General features: G+C 36.6%; 1 protein-coding gene across 1 annotated transcript in view; it reads right to left on the reverse strand.

Annotated features, from left to right (window-relative positions):
* Positions 1 to 24,438, reverse strand: part of ME1 (malic enzyme 1) — a 157,437-nt gene that overhangs the window by 57,961 nt on the left and 75,038 nt on the right. The window contains exon 6 of the mRNA XM_065730953.1: positions 12,020 to 12,123. Coding sequence (XP_065587025.1) covers positions 12,020 to 12,123 — 104 coding nt within the window. The remainder of the gene's footprint in view (positions 1 to 12,019; positions 12,124 to 24,438) is intronic.

A 24,438-nucleotide genomic window follows, 5' to 3' on the forward strand; every position in this document is an offset into this window, starting at 1 on the left:
CCTGTGCATTCTAGTCTAGGGAGCTGCTTTGACAGGGGAGATAAGATTACTGTCAGAATTGCAGCATTTCAGAGATCTGCACTTCAAACATTTTCTGCATAGAACTATAAATCCAGATGACACACAGGAAAAAAAAATAAGCTGCTTAAAAATGTAACTTTCACAGAATCTCATGACGTGTATCAGCTAATTGCTTATTAAAAGAAAAGTATTTTTCCTGCATTTTTCAAAGTTGCAGACTCTTCTGTTCTTAGTAACTGTTATTACAAACTTTTAGTTTGTATAATAGACGCAAATAAACTTACTGCTATTCGTATGACTTTAAAATGAAAAATACCTCTTACGTGTGTTTTCTAGATCAGAGCACTATCCTGAGCAAGAGCAGTGATGCCAAATATCTGTTACACTGAGATATTTAAAATAAAAGGAAACAAACACATACAAAAAATTAACTAACTTTTAACAATATGGATTACTTACAAGATAATTACTGAGTAATGTTAAAAAAATAAATTGTATAACATCATTTAATTAGATATTCACAAGGGGTATGTCTTCCAGAAAGAATTAGCTTGCTTTAGTATATGCTACTGGTATATTTATGTTTAACTCCATTTTAATTAAAATCTGCACAGTTCATTTTCAGCAAATCCTGCCAGCAGTCCCTTTCCAGTAGCCATTCAGATTTGCTACAAAACAGCAACTAGAAAAATGATCAACTTTGATGTTAAAATCCACTAAATTCTGAAATAAAATTAGCCAATTAAGTGATATACCTCTTGCAGTTTCCAAAGTGTAATGTTGGAAACAGATAACTTTCTGGTTTTGTACTAAGCTAAATCCCATTTTTAGAGAGAGAAGTATCAAAGTAATGCTGTACTGGAGATAAAACTGTAAAGAATTTCCTTCTGCGAGAGCCAGTATATGGGTAGCAGAAGAAATTCTTCCTTCTTATTATTCAAACCTTACCAAAATCTAAAGGAGTAAGGGATTAGGAGAAGAAGATCTCTGAATCACTAAAACTCAAGTCTGACTTTCAAAATGTATTTCCTTTTCCTTTTGTATGCACCCTCATTTTAGATAAGATAACCCACCAGTTTATCTGCTTCTGAGGACACGATCAACAACCTTCTAATGCCAGTAATCCAGTTATTAATTTAAACTCACACTAAAATTACAAAGTACTTTGGTAATTAGATGCATGAGCTAAACATATTCCATCATTTATTTGGGATTTGTTAGCACTGGCACAACTGTGGGCGTCAACATGTCAGCTAACTTCGCTTACATATGGTAGTGGGTCTGAAGTGTCATATTGCATTTTTCAGCCATTTCCAGGCTAATATTTTTTACAGTGGTGTATAAACAGTAGTGATTGCTAATGCAGAAGGAAGATGTGCATCTGGAATTTCCAAAAAGTATCAAGAATATAGTGGATATCAAATACTGTCTCCTTACGTCTAGGTTAAATAAAAAAGAATATGAAAAGAGAATCCATAAGGTAAATAAATTGTTTTATCTTGCTATTCTAAGGAGTAGTCTTTATCTGCTTTCAATTAAGCAAGCTCTCAGTATGCCTTGTTGGAAGCAGAGAAGTACAGAGAGACTGCAAAATTAGAGAGAGTAGTTCTCGGTATTCAAAACAATGGCAAAAACTGCATGCAATCTTTAATTTTATTAGAACTATATCCTAATTAGAAGTTTGCTTGGGATAGCTGTATGGGTGGATGGCTATACCTCAAAGGATATTTGGGATTCTCCTTTACTTGCCAGTAGTCTACCTATGCAACACTCAGGGCTGGTATGTGAAAGCCTTCAACCTCATAGATTCATAGATACATTCAGTTGGAAAGGACCTACAAGATCAACACTGGGATTTGTTTATAGATATTAAACATAGAAATCCAGGGCCCTTTTAGGTATCCATGGGGTATCCATGGCACCTGCACAGAGCTGGCAGCTGGTATTCAGTATGTGTGACGACTAAAGAAGGCCAGCAGCTGGAAGCCAGAGAGGGTACAACCATGTACCCCTACATTTAGGAAACTGGATTGTGCACAGGAGGACATCTGATTTAAATTCAGTTATCTAATGCCCCACTTTCCACCCACCTTTGAAAAGGAAAAAATTATTAATCTGCAGCTTCTTTAAGTGCAGCGTAACTGTAAGAAGGCTTAAACACCACTACAAAATATTTAAGCAGATTGGGTGGAGGATGTTTTAATTAACAATGGAAATGCTTATAAGACTGAAAAAAAACCCAACAGAGTTGATAAGTAAGATGTTCCTGATATAGAAGAAACTTCACTTAAGGTACTTTATATTATTTTTAAAAGGGTCGTAGTTACTGATGTAGATAACACACAAAACTCCACAGCTGAGCTCTGACATGTATTCTGATCCCAGTTCCAAATCCCTGACAGACAGTTCTTATCACAGGGTTTGCACAGATAAAAAACTAATTTGGCCGTAATCTCAGGATAAAGTTAAATACTTGTATTTCACAAGTCAGATTTAAATCCAAGCTTCAGTACTAAATGAAAATTGTCCAAATTTTCAGAAGTGCCATGTCTCCACTCTTCTGTCAGTTATACTGGTTTGTAAGGACACGTGAATTATGGATGTAGATTAGAGGATGGAAAGGGAAATAACTGAAGTTTCCATTATAATTTTCTGTGAAGACTGTACAAAATCATTGTTTGTGAGATCTTGGTTCTAGCAAGTGCTTTGCCTCACAAGTCTCAAGAAGAACACATCAATAAATTTTGTAAATACAGCAGAATACTGTAATCTGGGAGTACAGTTACTTGCCTAAAGCTTAAAAAATAATATGATATTAGACATAACATGATATCAGACATGTAAAGTGTTGAAATATTTTTTCTTTCCCCAATTCCCCACTAGAATCTGTTAGGATCACTGATACTGTACACTCCTGATTTTGCAAGAAGTTCATTATTATATTTATCTCATCTGCACAGATGCAGGTTTACTTGGTGAATCAGCACAGGAAGAGAAGGTTTACAGGCTCAGTTGAGAACAAATTAAGCAAAGCAGTCTTTCTGTCATGGCTCATCTCGGCCTGTTATTTTGACACAGTTGATAATGGGGCATTTTATATTATCTGAATACCATTTGCATTTCCATTTTCTCGTATGCTCTAAATGCAAGACAGAAAACAGGTAATATCTGAAATTTTATACAAATTGTACTTGCAAAATTATGCTTATGGATTTACAGATTTTCAGAATCCAACATTCCTTGTGTGAAAATTGTACTTTGAATATTGAAATTTATACACAAGCAGGAAATCAGCAAATTATTACTACTACTATTTGTTTCATGTCACTGACTTCAATTAGTTTTATTTTAACAACAAATTTCATGCATGTTAAAGTATTACTCACAAATTACTCAAATAAATCAACACTCTAAATCAATATTGGCCACACAGTTGCACCAGTGAACTTCTATTGAGAATCCTGCCCACTACTTTCTGCAGTGGTAAAAGAGGAAGGAGTGTAACTGAGATTACCCAGGCCTTTTACACATTAAAAATCCCTTATTGAAATAAGTTGGAGAAGAAAAGCCTGAGAACAGTGTGTTCTTCACTTGTTGGGTTTTGACTAACGGGAGAGAGTCCGGGACATAGCTGAGCATTGTTAGAACATGAATACATCCCATTCCAATCTCAAAAATCAGTTTGAGTACAAGAAGCATATTAAAAATACTAAAAATACTTCCAACTCTGTCTCTTTAGTACCACAAAAATAAAACAATTGCCTTCTCCCTGAGTACTGTTTGACAGACAGTCTTACAACTTCTTGGTTTCTTTCTTGGATGAATGAGGTTTTATATCTTCAAGTCTCTTCTACTGATCTTTGCTAAGAATTTCTCTGTGGTCTTGCATTATAAACATGAATAGCACTCTTTCTACAAATAATCTTGATGTGAGTACAGCCCTGTCTATCCTGCTATGATTTCACCTCACTGACAGATTCACTTTTCCTTATGCCAATAATTGTGACTGAAAAACCTGTAAAGCGTGCATTTGTGTCATTTCCAGCAGTCATATTTAATTTAGCCCACAGCAATGAATCACAAAATGCATATGTAGAAGTCTTTAAGGCGTTCAAAAGTTACCAGACACAAAATCCCCCAAAGATTCATGCCACAGGCACAGCTGCCAATGCAGCTCCAAGTCTGCTCCTTTGTGCTCTGCCTGTTCTGTAAACTGAGTAAAGCAAGGTCCTAGGAAAAGCCTGGTAGAAGGTAATTCCATGAAAGAAGGAACAGCGCACAAGTAACAGATAGCACTGGTCTAAGATTTAGATTCTCTATCTTTTACAAACTTTATTTTAGAACTGGAATACTGTTCATTAACAGTTACTAACTGATCTAAGTGTGGATGCCCCCGTATGCTGCAGGGAAGTGAAGACTAGATGACCTTTAAAGGTCCCTTCCAACTCAAACAATTCTATCATTCTATGATTCTTACTTTAATTTCAATTTATTTAAAGGACAAAAAAATAACTGTAATACTTGCAAGTGCAAATCTTCTTGAGTTTCCACTGTGAAGGGTTTGAAGCTTGGTCATTAGGTAGCACTGTGCAAACTTATCTCATGTGAACAGCTAACTAGATTATTTGACAGCAAGCAGCATTACAGGAGAACCAGAAAGACTGTATAATTGTGTCACGGGAGATAAAAATTACCTCTACGTATAAAATGAAAAACCTAATATGACTTCACATTCATTTGTATTTTGCCATGAAGTGAGCCTTGAGAAAACAAAATGGTTGCTGAGGCCTTTCCAGCATCACAATAGTGCAGCACATTCCACTTCTCCATCTTATGTGAAGCACTCCCAGCAGCATTCACTGCTGCTGCTGTTTTGACTGTCACCTAAATCCAGACTATGAAATATTTATGTTTATTTATTACTGCTGTGGCATGCTGTCATTATTTCTCAAGAGTGTGCAAGAGAAAGGAAATGATGAGTCAGAACAATTTAAATCACCGTGAAAGTTGTTTGTGGTTTCAGATGGCAAAGCATAGGCCCTTCTCTTGCCAAGGACACTGATGGAAGAAGACTCAGTGCTTCTGCACAGAATATTGGTATTTGGGAAATGATGAGCACTTCTCCTGTGACAAGAGACATGGACTTATTTTCAGCAGATGTGTTGTTACTGACTATTTATACAACAGAGCCAAACAATAGGCTTATACAAGCAGAAACCCATTATGCTAAGTTGTAGAAGTGACAGCACCCGTGTGCTAGAAACAAAAGTTATTGAGAAGGATGGATAGAAAACATAGTGTTGAAAGTAAGATATAGATATTAGTTATCTAGGGCACTAATCAATCCAGCAACGCATGCAAGCTGTTTTCATCTTCTAGTTAGTGAAAGCACAAGTGAGTTTTAAAGAAAAACATGAAGGTAGATAAGCAAGTATCATGAACCAAAGATTTCAGCACTTCTAAGTCCAGAAATAAGAGAGAGGACAAAATTTCATGGTTTATATTGACAATAAAGAAAGTAGGATGTGAATATTAGATATGGATTGTGATAAGGCATAAATGGATTTAAACAGGGATTTAAAAAAGAGACAAACAAAAAAAGGAAAATTCAAGACCTCTTTCTGCAGAAGGTAAGATTGTGTTGGTTTATTTCTGCAGTATCAGACAACTACCACCCAGCCAACCAACCTGGAGCACTGAACCACCAAATGAACTAGCAAAACTGGAAGAGAGCAGGGCTACAAGGCACCAAGAAACAAGTCCCACTGAAGGACAAAATCTGTAAATAGAAATATCTTCACCAAGACTGCCATGGGAGGCAGTTGTTGCTGCAGTATTAGTTTCTACACTAACAGTCACTTGAACAATACAGAAACACAGAGGAACAATGCAAGTCTGAGCCTTGCAGCACCACAGCGCTCAAGAGGATAGAGGAGCCTATGTCCTTGTACTAACAATCTGTGCATGAATATTTGTTACAAGCAATGTATGGTCCAACAAGTTCCATAATGATGCACAGCTATAATCACCTTTTGTGTTGATTTCTTGCCAGTGTTTTGTCTTGCCAGAAATTATGTCCATATTGAATTAATAATGTACAAATTTAATTATATTCCAAAGTAATTTACTAAATAAAAGTCTATTAAATTATGAGGGCTGCTTCAAAAGTAGTGCCTCCTATTTTATTGTGCTGGATCATGGTATCAGAGGTGGATGTTGGTGGTATTGCAGTACAGGTTGAATCTTCTCACCAGTATTCTGGTACATTTTGTTGCTGAGTCACAGATGGAAGCAGGAGGCAGTCTGACCACATGGCATCTGACATGCAAGTGCAGATGAAGCAAAAGTGTCTCATTGAATTCCTTTGTGTGGTAAAAATTTACACCCATTGACATTTCATGATGCTTGCAGAACATTTATGGAGACCCAACAGCAGATGCGGGCACAGTGAGGTGGTGGGTGGTGTGTTTCAGCAGTGGCAAGAGCCACTGAAAAGATGTTTCAGTTGGCCATGAAGATTTTGATGAGCGTGTCATTCAGCTTCTTGGTCATTTCTAGCTAAATGCATAGCTAATGACAGTGACTATGTTGAAAAACAGTGTTTTGTAGCTGAGAATTTACTCTGTCAAACAGTGTAATTGTGGTTTTTTATTTGTTGTAGTTTCTATGGATATGAACAGGAGGCATTACTTTTGGAGTGAAATAAGTATTTGTGTAATTTTCTTTTCATGATTGATAACAGTTGTTTTCAAAGTCGGATAACCTTACTTGCCGTAAAGCAATGTTTTAAAGTAACACATCGTGTGAAATGAAGCACTGTTACCATCTGTGAATAATGTAATCTTGCAAATGAGTAATAATGACAACATCATGATTATTTAGGACAGTACATACCGAATTACAATTGTCAGCAGCTTGGTTTGCACACCACAAGTTTAAGAAAAGCACAGCATATAAAAGGAGTGGGGAAGGATTTAATTAAAATGTGATTACAGAATGGAACATAAATGATACACGATATTACTTTTCAAAGGTTCACAACTATTGTACCTTGAACTGAAATTGAAAAGTGCATGAATACGAAAGACATCATGCATATCAAAGACAATTTCAGTGATAGAGGGTTGCTTTTCCACATCATAAATCCACAAATTTTAGCTTATAACAGAAAAAGGAGTTCTGTGCAACACTTTGGGACTGCAGTATTACCTGCCAGAGTTACATGAGATTACTTCTCATTTCCCTCCCTGTTCACAGACACAGGTACAAGTCAGCCTTGTGCCTCTGATCTGTGCACACTTTCTTCCCCAGTGCACAGTGACTTTCATTGGATACAGCAGAAAGCAAGCTGGTAGCATGCTATTCTTCCCTGCTCTGGTCTTTTTCAGAGGAGTTTTAGCTGAAGTTATCTTTATCAGATTTGTTAAAAGGAAGTCTCTTTCAGAAAAAGGAAAAAATCCACTTTTTCCATCAGATAGGTAAAGTCCATTTTAATAAAAAGATGTTTTTCTGTTCTTCCCTCATTTCTTGTTCTATCTCTAGTCTACATATTTCTTCCTGAAGTGTTTCCAGAATCTCTTTACTGCTGTAAACGAATACATCATTGCAAGCAAAAGTAGGAAAGAAATGGAAACTGGAATAAAAAGTTTGAGTTATTTCTTCTGGTTTTATAAGAAGTCTTGGTGGATCAACCCCAGCTACCAGAGCCCTGTTTAGGAATCTCCCTTCTCAGAATTTCCTCTGTAAACACAGATATTTAGGAAAAACTCAACATTTGGAAAAATTTGCTACTGTATAAAATGTTATATCACCCATTTCTCCATAGGGTAGAACAGAACAAACATTTATGAATAGGTTTTACTGTTTGATTTATGCTATTCAGTGCTGAAGATATCTCACTGTTTTTTTCCCATGTTAAAGAACACTCCTTCTACTTTGTATATCCCTGTACCTTTAAACTACCGTGTCAACACAAAAAAGCAAGAAAAACTTGGTAATGTCCACAGAAATTACAGCACCTGTCCACAGCAAAGGCAGCTGATGGCAACAGTAATACAGAAATAGACAGATCCGGACATAGGTAAATAAATAAAAGCTGTTCACTGACTTTATGCCAGAAGAAATCCAGATACTTTCCATATGCTTGTGCCTTCTCACATATGGGAAAAATCACATTGTACTAGTTTCATTCTGCTATGATAATACAGTGAATAATGTACCAAAATCTTGTATTAATGGATGTTTTAAGTCTTTCTCTGCGTGCTTTTTTTTATTATTATTATTTTTAATAAAGACTCATTAAAAAATGATTTTGACTTACATAAGGAGTTTTTGGGGGTGAATAGAGAAGGCTGAGAGAGAAAGGGAAAATATTATAGTTGATGAAATTCATCCTTCATATGACAGGTTTTTTTGTAAAGCACCTTATTACATACCATAACATTTACTCTGTAAAAGTAGCATTCCAACAGGATTCACTATAAATGATGCTGCACGAGATTATAACAATTGAGATTTTCAAAAATTAATAATCAGTCAATATGATATACGTGTCTAGAAAGATTTCTTGGAAGCCAATGAGAAGCCTATATAAAGTACTATACTTTGCTGTACAGCTGCCTACTTCCACATGTTCCCAACAAAGCTGCTAAAACCTGACCTCCATTCTGTAGAGTTGGTTTCTTTGGAGAACTATGAGAGTAAGAAGGATCTAAAAATAAAGTCTTTAATATAGTTTTCTAACTTTCAGTCTTTAGACTTCAAAATATTTGTCATCATCTTTAAAGTTTGCCTGTAAATTCAGATTAATGAGAAGACATGACAGCCTTGAGCTTCCTGGCTATGCATACCTTGGAGGTGAATACTCCATAATAACTGAAAACATGACAATAGATTTCTTCAGATCTTTTCCCATTCTCTGAATTGATTAGGCAATATTAAATAAGAAAATGTCTTTTGGAGTACTGTGGCAGTAACTGCCAATAAATACGGCTAACCTAAAATGTAACAGGCCAAACAAGAATATAAGACTTGTAAAGCAAATATGCCTCTGTGAAACATCCAGCAGAAGGCTAAGAGAAGTGAAAAGAGAATAAATATAAGAGAAACATTCATAAGGAAAAGATGAGCAAAGTATACAATTACCTAAATCACTGCAATGGCAGCAAGAGAACATAATACATAGTAAAGCAAATCACAACCAGTACCTTAAGTAGTATGACCCACAACATTAGAACCAACTGCAAGCCCCAAGTCTGCCAGTGACAATCTGAATAAAAATTTTGATTTAGAATATATTAAATCACTGAACAAATGGACTTGACTTTATACTAGCTACATCACTTCTCCCTTCATCTTAGCAAATGAGTATCATAACTGGATGTCATAATACAGCCAAAACAACTGAAACCTTTGAATTTTAAGTGCTCCATTTCAAACATGAAATAAAGGACACTGTTGTAGGCCATGACAGATTTAGCTGAGAACAAAGTGATCTTTCAGAAGGTCAAGCTAACATAAATTGCTAAAAATTACTCAAAATTACAGTTTTAAAGATTTTTGAGTAAAAAGAACAAAAGAACAAATCAACCAGACCATCAAACATCACCGAAATAGTATTCCGCTTGACCTTGATGCTTTCCTTTAGTATATGATTAAAATGATTTAAAATTAGCTATGGTTCATTTTAAAGAAGGGATAAGTTAGGGAATGCATTAAATTAGAAATTTTCAAAAGTTGGTCCATAGACCAATTTATAATGTTCCAAATCTTCTAGAAATGCATGAATTTTATCTGAAAGAGAATACTCAAAAGAAGAACAAACACATTGCAGTGCAGAGCCAAATTAGCAACTGTAGACAAAGTAAGAACAAGGGACTGTTGGATAAGTGAGGGTGATGAGTAAGAGTATAGCAACATGTAAAGAAACTAGTGTTTCAAGTATGGGAATTAAGACTACTCTTCTGCCCAAGTTTCTTTCACACACGATCCAAGGCTGGAAGAATAGATGTTGTACCCAACCAGCTGAGGTCCCAGCATGGAATAAAAACATGCATGTGACAAAAGTTCATAAGTTCATAAGGTTGGAAAGGACCTATAAGATCATCTAGTCCAACCATCCTCCTATCACTATCTCTACCCAACTACTAAATTAAATCCTTTAGCACCTCACCTAAACGCTTCTTGAACAGCGCTAGGGATGGTGCCTCAACCACCTCCCTAGGCAGGCCATTCCAGTGCCTGACCACTCTTTCAGAAAAAAAATGTTTCCTCAGGTCTAATCTAAATCTTCCCCGGTGCAACTTGTGGCCATTCCCCCTCGTCCTGTCATTACTTATCAGGGAGAAGAGGCCTACCCCCTCCTCACCACAACCCCCCTTCAGGAAGTGGTAGAGTGCAATAAGGTCTCCTCTGAGCCTCCTCTTCTCCAGACTGAACAATCCCAGCTCCCTCAGCCGCTCCTCATAAGACTTGTGCTCCAGACCCCTCACCAGTTTTGTTGCCCTTCTCTGAACACGCTCCAGGGCCTCAATTCCCTTCTTGTAGTGAGGGGCCCAAAACTGAACACAGTACTCGAGGTGCGGCCGTACCAGAGCTGAGTACAGGGGGATGATCACCTCCCTGCTCCTGCTGGCTACACTATTTCTAATACAGGCCAGGATGCTGTTGGCCTTCTTGGCCACCTGGGCACACTGCCGGCTCATGTTGAGCCGAGCATCAACCAACACCCCCAGGTCCTTTTCCTCTTTACATTCTTCAAGCCATTCTGCCCCGAGCCTATAGCATTGCATGGGGTTATTGTGGCCAAAGTGCAGGACCCGGCACTTGGTCTTATTGAACCTCATCCCATTTAGCTCAGCCCAGCTGTTCAGCCTATCCAAATCCCTCTGAAGGGCCTCCCTACCCTCAGGCAGTTTGACACATCCTCCCAGCTTTGTGTCATCTGCAAACTTACTGAGGGTACACTCAATTCCCTCGTCTAGGTCATCAATAAAGATATTAAACAAGATGGGCCCCAAAACTGACCCTTGGGGGACACCACTCGTTACAGGACGCCAGCTGGACTTAACTCCATTAACCACTACCCTCTGGGCACGGCCCTCCAGCCAGTTCTCCACCCAGAGAAGAGTGAACCTGTCCACACCAAGGGAGAAAACTTGAGACTGAGGAGCTGGTAGAATTTCCTGGGCCCACAGCTCAGTCCTGGGTGTACAGTTTATTGCAGACCTGGGGAGTGTGTTCTGCTAAGGATTCTGGTTTTTAAATTATTTAATGTACACATACTGAATGCAGGGTGAGAACTCCGAATATGTTAATGAAAAACAAAAATGTGAGCGAATGTGTCTTCTGACATAGGACATACTATCTTATGTATCATATTCTAATAATAAATCTAACTACTTTCTGTATAGTAGAGAAGGAAACAAGAAAAAGAGCTAATTTGGAATAGGTCTATAACATGGTATTTAAAAGCAAAACATTAGAAGGTTGATCCTGCTTTTGTTTGGGTTGGGACAGAGACTAGAGTGGGTTTCTTTTCCTTTTCCTGTTTTGTTGTTGTAACTCTTGTTTTTAATACAGAAGGAGTCAGTCCAGAGTGCAAGCCTAAACCCTAAAACTTCATGAAAAGGGAGATTTAAAAATGATGGCAAGCAGGCTGCAAAAACAGCATTTTTCCATGTATGATGCTGATACCTCACACATGAAGTCAGATTGAAATCTCAAAAAAATAGTTTGAAAAGTTAGTTCAACTCAAGATGAGTTTTAGTACTCATGTACCCATGCAGTGAATTCATAAAACAGCAGTATTTAAGGCAAGTTAGAGACAGTTGATCATCTTATACAATATAATGTGCACCAAACCCTCCAAAAAAAATCAAGAACCTAGCAACTGTGATCTCATCACTCTTTCTTCCTTACATAGCTCAGGACATTTATTTCTCCCAAGATAAATTTCACAATGGAATTCGCCAATGAATAGCACAAATATATCACATACCTTGAAGTCACAGCTTCCATGAATTCGTCAAGAAGATCATCATAAGCTTGACCTCTGATTCTCTTATGTCTCAGCCCAATATACAAAGGATCTTTCAGCAATGCCTGTTAAAAAAATAACTATTTGAACTATTACAGGAACAAGTTATACTAGTACATTCTATATTAAAAAGGAGGACAACAATACAGTGTTTGAGGATTAACCCAAGCATATGAAATGCATATCCATTTATCCATCTCTACAGAAAGACTGAAGAAATGCAACAAAGAGATTAAAGAAACAGCCTTTTGTGTCAAGGAAAATGGATATCCTAGCATCAAAAGAAGCATATTGTTTCCAAGTGAAAAAGTGAAAGTTTAACCTGGAAAGTCATGTTTCAAAAATATCTTTTTATGGCTTTATTTAGTTCTTTTCTCTTGTTCCTTTATATCTTTACAGGGGCCTGACATTAAAAAAGCCATTTTCTCATCATGTTTCACGAATCCCTCTCAGGGAACACTGAGTTCATCATTTCAGATGTGATGACGAGCTGATATTCAGATAACGTGCTGCTTTCCAAAATTCAGTATGCCAAAACATATACAAGTCCTTGATCTTCTCCTTCCAACTATTTAAAACATTAGTTTAGACTACAGCATTTTCCCTTTCAGTAATCCATGTCCTTCAGTTGCATATGATTTCTGAATCTTTCAATGTTTAAATCTTGCACTTTTTCTTCCTTGAGGTTTATGATTCAGAATCTGTCCTAGATCCACAAAAGCACCAAGCCTGTTCAATTCCATGTCTTTGCTACTAGACATTTTTGTTTCCACAATGTAACTTACAAACTTAACAAATGTGTTGCAAGTGTTTTGCCATCCCTTTTGACAACTCACTCCAGCTACAGCAATTCCCTGATTCAACACCTTCATTGGCTCTCACAGGATCTTGCATATAATGACATCCTTTGCTATTATTTTTACAGATCTCTGAAAATTAGTAAGATAATTTCTCTCTTGTATCTAGTGTTTAGTCCTTGCACATATGCTCAGACAGATTGTACAATCAGTATGACTGCTGACTGATGTTTGTTGTCATCTGAAAGCAGTTTCCAAAACCAGCACCACTGAAGAAAACAGTACATCAGCTTCAATTAGGAAAATATAAATACAGACCACTTCTCATTGCAGGGGAGAGCTGCCCATGTGCAAGATAAAACAAATAAGCTGAAGAGCTTGTTCAGCCTCCGTCAGGTTGGAGATCAGAAATCTGATTTCTGTGTTTTAGAAAAATGCATAAATTCTTTTTTCAGTTCTTCAGTGTTGTAGAACTGGAAAAATCTTCGGGTCAAAAACTTCAGTTGAAAACTGATAAGTAACAAACTTACCAAATAGTCAACCAGCCTGGTAGTACTAGGATATTATCAAGGGATATAGAATCACAGAATATCACAAGCTGGAAGGGACCCACAAGTGTCATGGAGTCCAGCTCCCAGCTCCACACAGCATCACCCAAAATTCAAACCCTGTGCTTGAGAGCATTGTCCAAAAACTCATTGAGCTCTGGCAGGTCAGTGCCAAGACTGCTGCCCTGTGCAGCCTGTTCCATGCCCACTGCTCTCTGGTGAAGAACTTATTCCTAACCCCCCCACCTGACCCTCCCGAACACAGCTCCATGATGTTCCCTCAGGCCCTATTGCTCAGCACTGTCCACCTACTCCCTGCAAGGAGCTGCAGGCTGCCATGATGCCTCCTCTCAAGCCTCCTCTGCTTTGGGCTGAACAAACCCAGGGACCTAGGTTGTTGCTCAGACATCTTGTCCTCTAGATCCTTCCCCATTTTTGCAGCTGTCCTTTGGACACACTAATAGTTTTATGTCCTTTTTTATTTTAGCCCCCAAAATGGTACACAGTAAAGATCCCCTTCTGCAGGGCTGCTCTTCAGCCATTCGTATACACGTTCATAAATTTTAGTCTTCTGAGGCTGAATAGGTGTTAGCTCTGCATGCTTATGCAAGGAAATGAGTTTGGCATCCTGGGACAGCTTGTCTGGTGCCATGTGTAGCATTGCAAAGACAGGAGCAGGCAGGATGTGCTGCACAAGGGCAGAACGGATGGAGCCTGCTTGGCACACATCATGCCCGGCTGCCCACAGCCCTTGCACACTGGGCTCTCTATTCGTTGCCACAGTTATATGCCGGAAGCCGCCATGGAATGTCCTTGGCTCAGTCTGGTTTTGTGCAGCCTCTTGCTCGAGGACAAACTGTGGTAATTTTGTAGCATGTTACAAGATTCCTTCATGAAGCATTCTTTCCAGCCATTACAGGGCTGTTGTTCTTTAATTAAAGTTCACTGGCACTGATAGTTCTTCAGCTAGGCAAAGCCATTTATGTGTGTGGGAGCCAACTCTAGGATATGAGCAACGGGGTTAAGAGTTTGTGCAGGTCAAAGCTATGACTGTTAATTCCTCTTCAAGTCAAGAGATTAATAGTCTTCCTAATCAAAAGACAAGCAAAGGATGCAAAGATCAAACTGGCAGATAAACAGCTTCATGAATGAAAAGAGCAAACTGGACTAAAGAGTGAAGCCTTTTTTGGAGGGGTAAATTAACTGAAAAATTCTAACTTGGCTGTGCAAAACAATCAAATTGTTATTTCAAACTATCAAATGCATAGAACATTCTTTACTATTAAAGTTTTTCCACATAAACTGTTCTTTTAACAATTTTATTTAAGGCTGATGTCAAAGGGACATTGTGCATGTATCACCTCTTAAATCCTGGACACTCACACAGGTGAGCAGGTTAAATGCTTTTAGGGTTACAGATGAGAAAATATTTATTATCTTTCAGTGCTACTATAGCCAGTACCTGTCTGTTGGGCATGTCTAGATAAAAGGCAAGCTGATGCCAGCACTTGTGTTAGCTCAACCCAAAGATGAGGTCTCTTCCTTCTGTGGAGAAATGGGAGTAAAGCTCCTTATTTCTTTTGCAAGAGGTTCCTTGCATTTTATGAATTTGTTGACAAAGATCTCATCTTTAGGTAGGAAGGGACCTGATCTCTTACTGGTAGGTACATAATGGAGGCAGTACAGTTCAAAGAAAAAATTACCTGATTGTGAAGTTTCTTTTTTGCAAAGTATTCTACACCCTCAAACACAATTTGTCAATATTAGTTGCAGGATTTCTCACATCCAAAATTCAGTCAGCATTTGCAAACGAAGACTCTAATACACACGTTGAAGTTCTGTGTTCCAGACTTCAAAATAAGCTTGTTCAAAGAAAATAGGCATCATAGTCTAATATAAATTGAAATCTTATACATTCTTCCTAATGCCTCAAAAACACTTTGCAGCTGTAAGCAGTTCTTAACAGGGCAGAAAATCATGATTCAGCATGTTAGTGCATATTTAAATGAACGCAGATTGATTACTGCACAATTAATTTTGATGGAAGCTGTTGGTATGTCCAAAGCCTCAGTGTTATTTTTTACTGATGAACTCTTTTATTGCAAAAAGTTTCACACAGATTGAAATTTCAGTCCTGTAGAAACAAAAAAAAGTTGTTTGAAATGTCCGATTTTTCTGGAGAACAGAAACTCCACTGTGTTTACCAGCCCTTCCCCAATTTGAGAAAACTGAGACAAGAAATTTACAGGAAGAATTTGAACTGTTTTAACATATAAAAATATTAACACTTGAAAAGACATCAAAAGTCCAACATTTTTCTTGATGGCTGTATGGCTTATTAGACCTATTGCACTCTGAAATGTTTTTCAATTCTTGGAGATGGCACATCTTTGTCCCAAAGCTTCTAGTGTTCTGTACAGCTGTAGTTTCCCTTTAATTTTATAACTGTGGCTCCTATGAATAACATTTCCCATTGTAGAAATTGAGGGTTTTGATATTTTTAGAGATGTTGGGGGAATTTCTGCTCGGAAGCATTACTGTATACCAAGTACATTTAGGTGGCACTGACACTGAGAGGTCTGGACTCTCTTTGTGAGTGGAGAGACTCAGCATCTTGCAGCCCTGGGTTCTTAACCTCCAGTTTGCCATGAAATTATGCACTAAATTATGTACGTTCTAAAGAAATTTCCTGGTGCCAAGTTTGAGAATAGATGACATTTCCGCATGTTTGTTCTCTTCTGATGAAGTATGTACACATGCAATTTTCTGTTTCCCACTGCTTTGGCTTTAGTAGCTAAATTAGAGCCAGGTGCACAGCTCAGGCCTTGTCTGAACTTTGATGGTTTGCTGATTTCTTTATTTTAAGTGCACACAAGTAAGATGGTATAAATGACTTGCCTCTTTCTTAAAACCCCAAAAGTCATTACAGTTTTAATATGCTCAGGTGGTGCTTCAAAGGACTCTTTGTTATTCTACACAGCTAATTTTAAGTAGATCTATATGATCTTTCTAGTACCAGAACCTCAATTAAGTCCTTTCTCCTTGTAAACTCTTATTTCACTTACGGCTTGAAGTGTACTATGTTGCTAAACCTCAGTATTTTAAAAGGATTTTTTAGCCTTAAAATTAAGTGTGCCTAAAAATAAACTCGTGTCAACTTTTCCAGTATTATTTAATATGTGTAACAAACCCACTAACCAAGAAAAGCAGTCTGATGTTTCAAAGGAGATTAGATTTCCAAAGGAACAAAACAAAGTTCAAGCTTTGACAACAAGCAAGGGAACAAAAGAAACCCAAGTCATTGAGGAAAAGTACCTAATCATCATGTCAACTTGACACACTTGATTGTAGTATAGAACTTTCTCTCCAGTGATCTGTTTTGAAAGCCATGAAATAGCCCATAGTAAATGTTAATCTCTCAAGATGTGTGAACACTAAAAAAAAAAAAAACAACAAGCGGGGACCCAGTTTGCATGGTGTTGACCTGAATAACAGGATAATGTGCTTAAGCAGCTTATTCATTCTTCAGTGCCTTTTGGAAACAGAGAAGCTCCACAATGGATTGCCACTCACAGCTCAGAAATAACTACTGTTCTTTTCACTTGTAGAATGTTTAGTTCTTTTGTTTTCACCCAGGGTTTCTTCATACATCTTTCCAAATAGGACTATAAAGGAACTTGGAGGCTATTTCTTGTCGAACTGTAACATTTGTAAAGTAGAAGGCACTGAGCTGTAAAGGAATTTCAGGCTCTTGGTATATAGCTGGCCAAGCTTTTCATCAGCGATGTGTCGCTGAATTAATTGTCTGGGCTTGTGAGACTTCCCAGACTGGAAGTTTAAACGTGCCCCAGAAACACTGAGTTCGGCATGTTTTAAGTATTCCACGTGAATAGGTGAATACATTTATAGCTGCCTTAAAATACACTTGTTTTAGAGCTCTGAGTTTTAGAATTGTCTATAGATTTAAAATGTCTATAAATATAAAAGATCTAAAAGTGGCAATAAGGAGGATAAGACCCTGTGTTTCAGGGCAGATATTTGGCTCAATTATCACTTTCTTTAAATAGTATAAATTTGATCATATATTTCTCTTGAACTTTTACAGAATTACAACCCAATGCAAACTGGATTCTTGATGCAATTAGTTATGACTCAGTCTGGCTGTGAAGATTTTGAAATTTAAAAATTAGGGGGGGCAAAGATGTATCTTTTTTTTCCTTCTTTCCTTCTTAGCATTGTTTTGCAAAATGAGAATACTAACTGATTGTCTAACAGAAGTCTAGTGGTAGCATATTGAAAGAGCAAATCAACTTGCCCATTAGAGTAACTTGCTTTAAGCCGTATTGAATCGAGGAGTGCACTGTGTGCTCACAAAGGACACAGAGCAGCAGGCACCTGCCAGCTGGGAAAGCTGTGGCAATATTACTTCGCTTGTTGTCCTTGAGTTCCTTTGTAATGCACTTAACAGAGGTGCACAATAGGGAGGGATGCTTCTGCATCCGCTCTCTGGTTCTGCTTTCCAGCCATGCATACTCCATGGGAACTATGATGAAGCTCCTGCAGGGTTTCCAAACGCATCTTAAAGTCTTAAGATTTCACATTGCTAAAAGCAGAACATTTGCATTTCTTGTGAATTTATCTCCCGGAGAAGTAAAATTATCCTTGGAAGGTCAGATTTTCCTGAAGTCATTTGAATTAGGTAGGCAAGTTAAAAATGGCAATGAAAAAGTCATTCCAGAAATTGAAAATTGAAATATTTCTGTAGAAATAGAAGAGCATGTGAAAGAAAATGACTTCAGAAGGTACCTGGCATCCAGCTCTTGACAGGTTTTCCTGTGGTGTTTGGAATAGATATGCAATTATAATTTTGATTTTGTTGCTAGAATAAATAGAATAGTGTAAACACAGAAGTAAAACTATTTCAGCCAAAGAATATACTTCCTAGAATTTAAAACTACATAAAAAGGAAAGGATATAAATAACTACAACTTAATGATGTCATTTACAAATCAATTTTAACTTTCATGTGTTCTCTACTTCAATTTGTTGAACTAACAGCATTTATATTCTGAAAGTCTCTAAATAATGTGTGAGAAATAATTTGTTTTGTAATGATGATGTAATTGGCAACAGTTTAGAAATTCAAGATTTTATTCCTGCTCTTTTTTTTTTCATTTTTTCTTTTTTTAACATTTTAATGTGAGATCTTTGACTTTTTATTTGAATGATAAATAAAGGAGAGACAAACGTCCCTTTCTGGAGACCAGCACAGTAACTTGTATTAGTGGTTTTGAGTGCCACTGTATAATGACATATAAAACTATTAGAGAGTATCCAAGGGGGAACTACGAAGATAGACAGTTGCATGTAACATTTCAGTGCATTTTCTTGGTTATGTTACTCATCTAAAAATATCTTTCAGTTCCTCAGCTTGACAGTGACCCTTCTGAAGAGTTTTGTAATTGAAATAGGAGAAAAAACAAACATCACCTACCATGTAACGGAACAAAGTCAAGAGTGGCTGAGGGAAGACCCAAGCTTGGGAAGCCCATAGAAGGTATCGCCAGCTGGGAATATCATAGAAAACTCAATACTGGACAATTCTGATGGGCCTAGGATCATTAACAGAGCTCAGAAAACACGTCCTTAGAAGTAATATATTACTCCTATCTAGTACTGCCTTCTGAATCATCCTCTTAAGAGGTCACAAATGATTTTGTAACAAAGAAAGCTTCACCACAATATCCAAGGGTAGACACTGATGCACTAATTCAGGCTAGCACTACACCAGATGACATGCTGTCACAACCACATCTAGCAGAGCTAGTAAAGAGATCAGAGAGGCCTAATTCACTGTGCCTTTTAGGATGCACAAAAATAAAAACACCAAGATAAACATACTGCATTATGTTAAGAGAGCACTCTTAATGTTAACATCTGTCTGAAGGGATAGGGATGGTGCCAACTCCACAAATGCCTGTAATTTGAGTTGGAATTTGGAAGACACTCAGAACCATGGTTGCAGAGCTATGTTTCATCAGATGCAATTTAAGGATGCATAACTCTTTTATACAGTAAAACTGAAAACAAATGGTTGTCTGCATGCCAGTGGCATTTCTTGAAAATCTTAATCTTATTTCCTTATTGAGAAAACAATAGTCCTGAAGAATCTGATGCTGTTTAGGACTTCAGCAGATTACACTGCATATAATAATTAATATTTTTAAAAAGAGATGATAATCAGAACGCAAATAAGTGGAGTAAGTCTTATATTTAAGACATGTAGTTATCAGAAGACATGAAAAGAAGTTTCCTAAATCCCTGATGTCTAATTTCTATAAAAGATTTTACTGAATTTCAGGAAAAGCTCAGACTAATAATTAAGCTCTCAGTAAAAATGACCATAAATAGCCCCCAAATGGCAAGTGACTATCATTTCTTCTTCTAGAGCTCCAGCACTTAAATAGATAAAGTCTCAATCTCCATGTCCTGTCACACATCACAAAACATTTTAAAATGGCTTCTTAATTTTAGAATATGCCTGACTGAGAAAGGGAACAAGCTACAGAAACAGATTATCACAACCAAACATTATTACCTTATTACTGTCAAAAATATAAAGGAAAATACAAATCTCCACCCAAAAATGCTGAAAGAATATTATGCAGTGAGTGCTTATAATAAATTATGGAAGATGGTTAAACAGCAGTTACAGAATATTACCTAAAAAAAAAGTTAAAATAGCATCCACAGTAACCTACATAGTAGCATAAAAACAATTCTGGCCTCAGTGAAAATTTTTCTAGAAATTAGAGACATTTTTCTTTAATTTTTTTCAACTCACAGTTTGATAACAAACAAATTGTGTCTTGAGTCTCCTACATGGTAAACTGAACAGAATTTTAGCATATCAGTAGATGCACTGTTTATAAAACTGAAAATCTTATTCCATGTTATCTGTATATCTCATTTCTGATCAACAGTTCTGATATTTTGCTTTTGCTTTGATTTTTGTTTTCTTTCAGATGTAACTATAAATCTTCATCACTTGTTGTGTCCTCTTCTTCTCAGTTCCATTAAACTTTATCTATTTATTTCATTTACTTCCATAAATTTCTCCCTTGTAAACATTCACCAAAATATCTTTGACCCTGACAACTGTCTGCAATGTTGATACAGCTATGACTTTTACTGGAACCAAATACGCTGAGTCTCTTCCTACATAAACAATTCACATCAACAATGTCTCTTCGACAGACAAAATTACTAACCAAGTCTGCTTATATTCTTTTGATGCTCACATCTTAGCAGTTGATTATGCCTGTTCTAACAGGAAAAAAAAAAAAAGGCAGAAGTAGCTCTGTGCACAAGGTAGACCTCTTAGTGCAAGGCCCAGTGTTTGTAGGATCAGCCTTTCCATCAGGCCACAGTGTTTTGTCTCAGAAACTAGGTCTATTTCTGTGGTAACACAGGTGATGCATCTTATCTCACATTTTGTAATAGCAGCTATATTTATGTCTCATTCCCACTCTCATCTTCTCCATTGACTATCAAAGTGATGAAGAAGCGGATAGATAGTTTCAGAAAGAACAGAAGCCAACTAAAACAAACAGTATCTGCTACTGTCTTCCGAGTGTGAATAACTGGAAATGTTTGATGTATTTTGAAATAAGGTCTGCCATCGGTTTGGTCATGCATACTATCCAAAATAAGCAATTCCAGATTTCATTTCTGCCCTCTTTTATAAATCCACTTTTTTTGCTGAAATGTGGAGTGAAAAGAAATGAACGGATGGAACTGCTGGTAATATCAGTATACAGCTCATGCTCTTTAATATGAGCTGAAACTGAGACATAAATCTAATGCCAGCGTCAAAGTTCTTTCTGCTAAAGCCGTTTCCTCCTCAGCTTGTTCTTGGGTCCAAAAAATCATTGCAGATATACTGTTTGGTAAATGCAACAATCTGAAACTCCATCTAGCTTTCTCATATTTTCCATGGCCTAATGAAATAGAGTATTTCACTAAAGAAATATTCATACATACCATATTTCATAATTTAACAATCTAGGCAAAAGAATGCCACACTCTCTTAGCCAAAACAGCCAAGTTTGAAGGATGATAACTGAATAAAAGTGAGAGACAGTTGTTGAAGTCTTCTCTCACACTAAGCAGTAGAATGGCATTTCTCAATGATACAAAGAGTTTGTAAAAAAAACAAAAGTTTAATCTTTTTAGAAGTTTGAAATACGTAGCAGAAGCATGTAGCAGAGAGAAAAGTGAAGAGCAAACTAAGTACAAATTTATCTTATCTAAATTAAGAATCTATGCCGGATATTTCAACATCTAATCTAGTCTAAGATCTTTTAATAGTCATTGGACAAAACCAGATAGTTTTAAAACACAATTCATTAGACCAATTTGGGGCAGATCCTCTACTTCATAAAATTAGCCTCAGATGATTAACCTGGGTTCACATGACTCTCAAGGTACGTTTCACTTGCCCAGTCATTTGGAGCTTACTGAGTTCAGGAATGCTAGGCCACATTCTCAAGATGAATTAATCAAGTATGAGATCATAATTGTCTATTCTGTTAAATCTCAAGTGTGGGAAAGATAATGGAGGACAGACAAAAATACTGCTATCTATGTAGCAACTAGGAAGGCCTAGTTTTTTGTATAGGAGTCAAGCAATATGAGAAAGTTGAATAGGTACAAGGAGACTGCAAGTACTGATCTCCAGTATTTTATGGAAATATAAGTACAGTACAGTTTAAGTAAAGGAAAATATGATGATAGTGAAGTGAAATCTGGTTCTGAAATATGTAATATTTTATATAACATTATATTATTAATATTAAAGATATTAAGATAAAATTACCTTGAAAGCTGTCTTTAATTCAGTGAGTTTTATAGATTGCAGTAAACTTCTGTTGTACAAAAACGAAAGCAAATCCAGATGAAGAAAATTAAGACTTTACATTGTTATATTTTTATTTGTTCGTTTTAATGTGCGATTTGTTCATTTGTTTGGAAAAGAGCTGTATATATTTATCTTCTGAATGAAAATTTAAAGGAAAGTATTTTTCATTTCTGTATTAGGACAAAAGGAGACATGCACTGTAAGAGAAATAATGTAAACACAGGATGTCTTTCTACCATTTAAATAAAGAAAGAAGTCCATTACAAGTGAAAATGCTAGTAATCAAAATCTGGTTAGTATAGATATTATATAACTGAGTCTGAAAGATATTTAAATTAAGTAAATGTTTAGAAGACAAGCCCATTTATACTGGAATTTTATTGATAAATCTACTGATTATCACAGCTACTGAGCTGTGCCTAAAACAATATAAGAAAAGCCTCTGAGTGAAAACAAGGGAGGTGATGTAATACATTCCTCTGGGAATGTCATGGTAAAGAATAGCATATGATCTATATTTGCACATGAGTCAAAAGACTGAACAGCTCTGAATATCATGAAGAAATGCTGCTCCCCTTTGTGCACAATTATTTCATAGAAGGGGTAGGCAATGTTTTCATGCTCAGCACACAGTGCATCCCTTGGGAAGCACAAGCCATTTATACATAGCCTTCTACAGACTGAAGAATTGGAATGTTTAATACAACCAAAGAAATGTATAATCATTTAGAAATAATAGTAATAATTGGAAGAAAAAACTTAAGAACAAAACAAAACAACAACAACAAAACAGCAAATTCCAGAATATTGGGGACAAAATAGAAGAAAAACTCAAAAGATTCTCCAAAATATGATTTTTTAAAGACTGGAACATACTAAAAATTTCAGTAGCCCTCCTTGAAATCTCATCCCTGTATATGCTGCAGTCAATCCAAGCAAGAACTGTAGAGGGCTAAAAATCTTCCTGGCTAAAGCCATATACAGATTAGAGGAGGCATAAATAAGGAAATATATTATTTAAGCACTCAGTAAAAAATGAACATATGATTCTCATATTTTTAATTGCAGGAGAGAATTCTCAATGAATTTCACTATCAAAAACTATGAAAATAGTTGTGCAAAACACACAGCTAGTGATTCCTTTCCAATTTCTTGCAGGAAAATAATGCTGGAGGAAGCCTCTTTGGATGTTACTGAATGGTACTTCTAGGGCTAGTTAACAAATAATCAGAACATTGCTCTTACTACCTGGAGGAAGAATGCATGGAATGATGAATGAGCCATTTTACCTTCCTAAGACTAAAGACAACAGGCATGTAAGCTTATATGTTTTTTCTTTTCTTTTTTTTTTTGGAGTTACTATCTCTTGCTCCTCATGAGCATTGCCTGATTCATCTTGTCAATGGGTATTCCTGCACACATCATATTAGATATATTTGAGATAAAAGAGTCTGATTATAGATTTCAAAAGAAGGTAAAGGAACATACAGAGGAAAAAAAACACCACCACCACACAGAAGTCAGATGCAGTCTGACTTATTAAATGAGATTAAAAAAGAAAGAACAATTTTCAAAAACAACAACAGTAGTAAAAAAGATGGAATATTCTGTGCAAGAAAATCTCCAGATTAAGTAGTAATTTACTGTTTCTGTTGATGACAGGGCCCTGTGGAATTATGGAACCACACAGTCCAACACATTAACTGTAAATCAGGGAACATTCTGAAATTCTGATGACAGTTTGCATGATGGTTTGCTTCTTACTTCATTTGACAGAAAATCGTGAATTTTGAAACATTAAATTTCCTAATAAAATCCCACGAAATGCCTTTGCTTTAAAATATTCCCATTTTTCTGCTTTCTCACTATTCTGACCTGTATGTAAGGCTCTGTGCCAACAAATGTATCCCAGGATGTATCTCACTAGTTTAGGATTATGAGAGGAACAAAGCTTCTTAGGAAACTGAATCAGGCTGAAATGGCTGATTCACAGACTAGAAAATATTAAGGCATCAGACCTCAAAGAAAGTTTTGTAATCAACTTCAGAATTTAGAAAGTGATTCCTTCCTCAGTCAGATATGTAAAGTAAAACCCAACAGTAGTCTACCACTACT

Source organism: Cyrtonyx montezumae, unplaced genomic scaffold (genome assembly GCF_038088225.1).
Source record: "Cyrtonyx montezumae isolate F1298 unplaced genomic scaffold, pur_monq_1.0 scaffold_13, whole genome shotgun sequence".
NCBI lineage: Eukaryota > Metazoa > Chordata > Aves > Galliformes > Odontophoridae > Cyrtonyx > Cyrtonyx montezumae.